The sequence below is a fragment of the Neomonachus schauinslandi genome, chromosome 1, assembly GCF_002201575.2.
Source record: "Neomonachus schauinslandi chromosome 1, ASM220157v2, whole genome shotgun sequence".
Lineage (NCBI taxonomy): Eukaryota > Metazoa > Chordata > Mammalia > Carnivora > Phocidae > Neomonachus > Neomonachus schauinslandi.
Genome location: NC_058403.1, coordinates 201,525,049 through 201,532,438, shown reverse-complemented (window position 1 = coordinate 201,532,438; position 7,390 = coordinate 201,525,049). Strand labels below are relative to the sequence as shown.

Below are 7,390 nucleotides of genomic sequence, written 5' to 3'. Positions count from 1 at the left end.
CCGCCGCCAAGTGGGGCTGGGGCTCCTGGTTGCCCGCTGCCTCCGTGTCCCCCAGATGGGCTCTGGGCCCCAGGTCAGGCAAGAGGGGGCTAGGGCCGTCAAGGCCAGCCCTGCAGAGCCTGGGCCCCAGGCTAAGTCACACCTCTGCTCCGAGGGGAGTTGGAGCAAACTCCAGGGGTAGGAGGTCTCTGGTTTCTGGTTCCTGGGAACCACCTACGTTTTAGACGTCCTGCATGCCCCGGAGTCATGCACCAGTCAGCTGATGAGGGCTCAGACCCCAGTCGACAACCACCAGAAGGGCGGAAAGATCGAGGCCCAGTGTCTAAGAACTAGCCGGGAGCTTTTGGTTTCTTTTCTTGTTGAGGGGGCTGAGGCTCGTTTCTCGAAACCAACCAGGGAGGAGACTGAAAAACGGGGCTGTCCTGACAGCCGGCTCAGAAGGACAGAACCTTCCGGAAGCCCACCGCACTTAAGCGGCCTGGGCTGTTGAGGCGGCTCACGTCACTGGCGGGCGAGGAGGGGACTGGGCCGCCAGCCCGGGCCGCCTGGTTGGAAAGGTCAGGGCCGGCCGGCGTGTCTGGCGACACACGCGGGAAGCCGCGATTACGCACGCAGGCTCCCGCAGGCTCCGAGCGGCAGCCTGAGCCCCAGCGCAGAGCCATGGGGAGGGCGGGCGCCGCGGGGGCCCAAGACCCCGAACTGCGACCGGCCGGTAGGACGAAAGCGTTCTCCCCGCCGAGCTCAGTTAGGGAGGAAAAACCGAACCGCCCGAAGCAGGAAGGGGCGGGGCCTCCAAAGGGCTGGCCCTTCGCTGCCGAGCTGGACACCTGACCCCGGCTTTTATCAAAGCCTCCCAGACCAGGGCCCCAGAGGCTTTTATGGGCCGCTGAGTCCAGGGCCATGGGGGAGGGGAGCTGGGAACCCAGCTCCCTCCCTCCCCGCCGGTCCCTCCTTTCTCGTTCCTGCCCCGCGCGTCGTCGCCAAGCCCCCAACCCACCCCAGCAGCCCACATCTCTGCGAGAGGGGATTTCTGCAGGCCTGGGGCTGGTCCCACTCAAACCCCACGCGCTGTCCCAGCCCGTGCCAGAGTGCTAGGCAAGCGTTCTAGCTGCAGCAGGTCCCACAAGCGGTGCCTCAGGGAAAAGCAATGATCGGGTGGGGGCAGGGGCAGAGCACATTCTTGAGGCAGGCTGAGTCTTAAATGTGGGTATCTGCAAGACCGCTGGGCTAGCACTTGGCAGCTCCAGCAAGCGGAGCTCTCAGGCAACACCTTTTATTCTGATCGCCCCTCCGAACAGGTCTCAACACAGTGACAATTAGAACCCGGTCCCACGGGAGCCGGCTGGCACCCCATCTTGCCTCCCAGCACCGGGCCGTTCAGGAGTTCCCCTCACAATAAAAAAGGAAAATCAGCCCGCGGACAATGTCACAGAAACATTTTGTAGAAGTGCTGGCTCAACATGCCAGGCAAATCACCACGGTGTGGACAGGCGCTGCCCCAACCTGGAGAGGAGGAGGTAAGAGCCTTCCCAGCACATTCCTTGAGGCAGGCGCTTGTCACAGCTTCTCAGTGAACTCTGGTGTGAATGGTGCTTACAAAGCAGGGATGGCGGGCAGGACATTGGCCACAAGGATGGGTTGCAATGGGTATCACACTGCCCCCCCCCCCCCATCAACTAACTCTCTCTACAACGGGGCAAGGGTTATAGGCAAACCTAGTGCAGGAGGGCCACTCCCACTGCCCAGACAACAGGCTCATCGTTCTTAAAAAGGAAATCAAGGGACATGGAACCAGTGTCCTGTTGAAATACTTCCCCTTGGCGAGACAGGCAGCAACCCTCGAAAGGAAACTTCTCTTACCGGACTGTGATTTCCTGAGGATACCACACTCTAGATGTGCCCAGTGACTCAAAAAAAAATTATGAATTTGCAGTTTGTAGTTGTATTTGTTTTTATTCTTGTAACACAAACAGGGAGAGAGGAGGCAAAGGGGCAGGGCCCAGCAACGTCCCAGGAACAGCTTCTGTGGCATACGTTCATACGTATTTGTTTTCAAAAGGCAATCCTGAGGTCCGTGTTTCAGGAAACTCCCAAGGCTGTCAATCTCAGTGCAAACAGCTTAAAATAAAAACCTCCGGTCTGTTCACCACATGAGAATCCAACTCAAAATGCAAAACAAGCCTGTTTGGAAAGTGCCCGCCCTTAAAACAAGAGCGAGGGCTTTAAAGACACATTAAACACAGAATCTTCCAGGAATCAAGTCAGCTTGGAGACTTCAGAAAACCAAAAACACTGAATAACATATCCAACTGTAGAACTGCTGGCTTAAAAAAAAAGGGGGGGGTACCTTATGTAAAAAGGATCACAAAATGACAGGCGGGGAGGGGGGCTCTTCCCCAACACCTGCCTCTTTTTGTTCTGAACACACTTGTGACCTGGAGAGTAGAAACACAGCCTCAGGGAGTGGTAGCAGATGCTCAGTGGCGGCTCAGTCTCTTGGGGACGGAGGGGCAGCTCACTGTTTGCCCGCCTGTCTGCCCGGCTTCTTTTCCGGCTGACCTCTGCCTGTGCCTGGGATTCCACCTCGGCCCCGGCCACCAAACACACCTGTGAGACAGAGGAGGGGGCTGCAGCAGAGCCGGGTTTGGAGGCCCAGCTGAGAACGTGAGGGTGGTGCTCCAGAAAGTTCTCAGTGTTGACAAGGGACAAGACCAGCTCCCAAGGGGTATGAGGGATGCCAGGGAGGACAGAGGTCAGCTCTAAGTCACACTGGGGCTTGGGCAAGGCTTCCTGGGAGAGGGCCTGGGGCCAGGGTAGGGGGCAGTCATTAGAAGGATAAAGCCAGATGGTTTCCAGGAGGAGGGGAGCAAGACCCAGAATAGGGGCAGGACTCAGCCCAGGGGGCCGGCCACAGGCCCCCAGCTCTGAGGACCCAGGCTTCCCTCTTTCTCCAGCACTGTCCACATCCATTGGCCCAGGAGAGAAACAACTGGGAGATTCTGTGTGTCGGGCTGAGGGGTGGGGACAGGGGAGGTCCCTGCCCTGTAACCTCTGCCAGCCAGTGATGGAGCTGTGCTTCTAAGATATTTTACATGGAGCCCAAGGTAGGAGCTGTGTGGGAGGTTTAGTAATAAGGGATAGAACACACCCCTGCCCAGGGAGGTCCCGAAGGACCACAGTGGCATGGGGTCCAGAAAGGCGCACACAGTCCCCCTTCCACCACAAACACACAATGGGCCTTGTCGGGATGGAGGCCCATCCCTGCAGGGGCTGCCTGACCTCACCTCCCCCGGGGCAAGACCGGCTTTGCCAAGGGCAGCTCTGCCACACAGGGTGAGATATCCACCTGCTACCGAGGGCCCCACGGTCTCTCTTCAGAGTGGCCTAAGCTAATCACTCCTCCCTCCCTCCCTGCTCCTCTGGGCATCTCACTTAGCAGTGGTGGCCTCAGCACGAAGAGCCTGGCCCTCAGGTATGGAAAAGGCCCTGCTCGCCCCTAGGCCTTGGCAATGTCCTCCCCTGGAGTGCCCTCCAAACCTCCTCCCTCTGGCTCACTCCTGTCACGTGAGCCTCAGCTCAGGGCCGGCTCTTGTATCCTTCCTGGCCCTGCCTGTGAGCCCCCGGGGCGGGGGGAGCCTGGGCCTGGCACACGGAAGGCCCCTCCAGATGGAAGAGACAAAGCTGGGGCCCTCCAAGAGGAGCGGGGCGTGTCAGGGGAGGGAGGGAGGGTCTGCAGATGGCCTCTAGGCTCAGGACCCAGCTGACTGCACAACAAATTGAAGTTTATGCCAAATTTATAATTTTGGTGGCTGGGGGTGGGGGTGGGTAGGGTGAGAGGAGTCTATCAGAAAGGAATGAACTCGGCCTTGTGAAAAGGAGTGACAGCAGGGAAGGGGCTCGTGCCAGGCCCTGAGCCAGGATCCCCGCCAGCAGCCTTGGTGAGGTGGAGACCACCAGACTCTCTCTGCAGAGGGGAAACGAGCCAGGGAGGTGGCGCACCATGCCCAGAACACCCGCTGGGGGACACAGGAGGGCATCGGACGAGGGCTCAAGCCCCAGGTCTGCACGGGCACTGCATCGGTCTGCCAGGCTGCAGCCAGGCCTCCGGAGCCCCGAGGATTGCTGCTGGGCAGAAGGGCCCAGGGGCGTGGGGGAGCCAGCACGGCCCGCCAGGGCTACACCAGGCTTCCTGGGTTGGGGCTGTGGGGCCGGGGCAGGCAGCAAAGAGCAGCCTCGGCCGCCCCGGAGGAACCCTGTGAGTCATAACCCCCAGCTCTGTGGAGGGGGCTCAGAGCCAGGCCTGTGGCACCGTGACGGCAGGACCCAAGAATGTCAACACTGGGACGGGACGGCTGCCACGTGCTGCAGTCACCCTGCAGCCTGGGCAAGGCCTGGGCAGGCTCTGTGGCCTAGCCTGCTAAGGGCGGAGGGGGCGGGGAGGGAGAGAGGGGCCTACCTCGCCCAGCACCCCCCATGCCTCGGCCCTTCTGCTGCTTCTGCTGCTGCAGGCCGCCGCGGCCCCGGCCCTTGGCCACCACCTCCTCCTTGACCATGTCGATGATCTCATCGGGGATGCGCAGGTACTTGATGGTGCTGCCGCGGATGTAGCACTCGGGCATCCGCCAAAACTTGTCCCCGTCCTGTGAGACAGAGGGGTGAGTCTCAGATGGGGCGGGGTCCTTGCAGAGCGGGTGCCCAGGGCCATGGTGCGTCTGTCCCCTCATGCTCCTGGTCCCACCTGGGCCGCAGTCCTAGCCCGCCTGCACCTGGCCTCACCCCTGCAGAGTTCAGTCCCAGACGTGACATGGGGGGTGGGGGGGCTGCCTTCCAGCAGACTCTCTCCAGACTCTGGGTCCCCCTTTACCCAGGGAGGGACAGGGAAACACATAAGCTAGCCTCCTCATCCTCAGCCTTGTTTCCTGCAGCCCAAAGCCCAGAGGAGCCTGGGGGCCTTTGCACCGGGCACTGCCACACAGCTCGGCCACAGCCCAGCTCTTCCACCCCCCTGCGCCCAGCCTTTTGGAACCTACCTTCTGGAACCCTCTCTGGGTGCCCTGACTCATTCATTCATCCACTTATCTCCTGGTGGGTGTGGGACACACATAAGTGGGATAGAGACTCTGTGAAGAGGGCGGGAGGCGGGTGGGGAAGCAAGCCTGGGGCTGGCCAGGGGCAGCGACCAATGGCGCCAGTTTTCAGGGGAGCTAATTAAGGCCAGAGAGATTAGGAGGCTTGCAAAGTCACAGATTCCAGAGCAATGCCAACCCTGCAGGTCCCAGGACATCAACTGCCTCCACCCCACCCCCCCGCTCCCATGTACCCTGTGACCAGCACAAGGCCTTCCTCCACAGCCCCTCCTGCTGCCCTTGGGCAGGAGCCCGGGGCTTCTTCCTTGAGATTAGTTCTCCAGCTCCACCCCTGGTGCCCTGAGCCAGAAGTCTTGGCAGCCCTCTCCTCTCCCCACATCCCTAGAAATCAGACCAAGACACTTTCCTGCTTAGAACCCAATCACGGCCCTCTTGGCCCAAGGACAAGGTCCAAACTCCTCAGTGTGGCTCCCGAGGGCCTGAGATCCAGCCCCACCCTGGCTGCCCTCGCTCAGCTCTCGATGACGTGCCTTCCAGATGGAAATTTCTGGAACACACACAGTGGGCTTCTTGCCCCCAGCACTTTGCATATGCTGTTCCCACTTTTCTGTGTCTGGCTAACTCTGACCCCCAACAGGCCTTGCTCCCAGCCTCCCTGAAAGGCCCAGTCCTCATGCATGACACTCGTCAGCAGTGCCTGGGTCACGCTGGTCTGGCCCCGTGGAGACACTCAACAGGACAAAGAGAAAATTCAAAGGCCAACTCTTCCCAGGAATGTGCACAAGCCCCCAACCCACACAGAACCCCATGAGATCTCGGGGCACTCCTTTCCCAGGAAGGGCAGGCAAGGGGCCAAGACTGTGGGGATGCAAAATTACAGCTTGACAGAAACAGAATGATTCCGTGGAAGCGCAGGGCTGGGGCTGGCTGCTCAGGGCTCGGCTCTCCCTTAGCCAAGGACAGGCTGGCCCCAGCACACTCCCTACAGGAACCAGAGCTTACTCTGCCTTCCATGGCAAGAGCTGAGCAGCCTGAGCTAACCACTTTCCAACCAACCCTGGCTCTCCAGTGCTGCCCAGGCTGCCTGCTGCCCAAGGGAGGGGCTGCTAGCACCTGTTTACAGGTGAGGGTGCCAGACAGCCCAAGTGACACGGAACCTCACAGCAGCCTCTCCTTCCAACCAGCAGGTCACAGAGGGGGACTACCCAGGAGGAGCTACGTGTCCAGTCTCCGCTGGCTACGGAGGTCGGCTGACCTTGCTCTGCGAACTGGTGGTTGCTTCCAGGTCCCAGAGGTGGACACAGACCTACGGGCCACGTGCCCGGCTGTACACTGTGGCAATGGCTGCTACGGCCATATTGGAGCTGCCTGGACCCCCCGCCGCCATAAGTGCGGCCTGAAAACCAGGAGGAAGTTTCTAGTGGAAGACGTCCCACCATGTACCATCACAAGAAGCAGGGCACAGAGCCACACAGGTGAGGGGAGACGGTCACACTTACCAGTCTGCCTGTTGGGATAGGAACCATCCAAGGAGGACGGACCAGGGGCAAGATGGGCTGCCTAGGGCTCTGCTGTACTCTGGTATGGCAAGCCTCAGGGGCACCTGCGCATGGGCTCAAGACAGCCCCATCTTGGCTGGGCCCCCCGACACCTTCCTCCCCTAGAACATAGGACGCTGTTGCCAACAGGGGGATGGAGACTGGAATTAAGGCAGAAGGCAAGCCCTAGCCGACCCCAGCACAGGTTCACAGGAGGGAGCCCTGCCTTCACCAAGGTCATCATCCTCGTTGCTCTGTGGCTCATCCTGAGGACTGGGAAGGCCTGTGACCCTAGAGAACTGTCCCCCAGCCCTGGCCCACCCAGTGGTGCTCCTGGCCCTGCACTTCCTGGTTTCAGGCCTCAGGAGGTAAACAAGTCTCCTGATCCACAAGGCCACAGGGCCGCCCTCGCCCCCTGGTGGCCTGGATATCCCATGGCCACACCACCCTGGCCTGCTTGGCCGGTGATGTCCACAGCCAGGACCAAAGGCAGCAGAGGCTGACAAGGAAGGTCAGGCCTGTTTTGTACACTAGGGATCTGTAACCAGAAGTGCCCCCCAGGCCTAAGTCCTTCTTTTTTTATTTTTATTTATTTATTTATTTATTTATTAAAAGATTTTTATTTGAGAGAGAGAGAATGAGAGAGAGCACATGAAAGGGGGGAGGGTCAGAGGGAGAAGCAGACTCCCTGCCGAGCAGGGAGCCCGATGCGGGACTTGATCCAGGGACTCCAGGATCATGACCTGAGCCGAAGGCAGTCGCTTA

The 7,390-nt window shown here is 60.0% G+C and overlaps 1 protein-coding gene across 1 annotated transcript in view; it reads right to left on the bottom strand.

The window, feature by feature from the left end:
* Positions 1 to 1,935: 1,935 nt before the first annotated feature.
* LSM4 (LSM4 homolog, U6 small nuclear RNA and mRNA degradation associated) overlaps positions 1,936 to 7,390 on the bottom strand; it is a 13,430-nt gene continuing 7,975 nt past the window's right edge. The window contains exons 4-5 of the mRNA XM_021683112.1: positions 4,457 to 4,640; positions 1,936 to 2,607 (exon numbers count right to left, since the gene is read on the bottom strand). Coding sequence (XP_021538787.1) covers positions 2,516 to 2,607; positions 4,457 to 4,640 — 276 coding nt within the window. The 3' untranslated portion in view covers positions 1,936 to 2,515. The remainder of the gene's footprint in view (positions 2,608 to 4,456; positions 4,641 to 7,390) is intronic.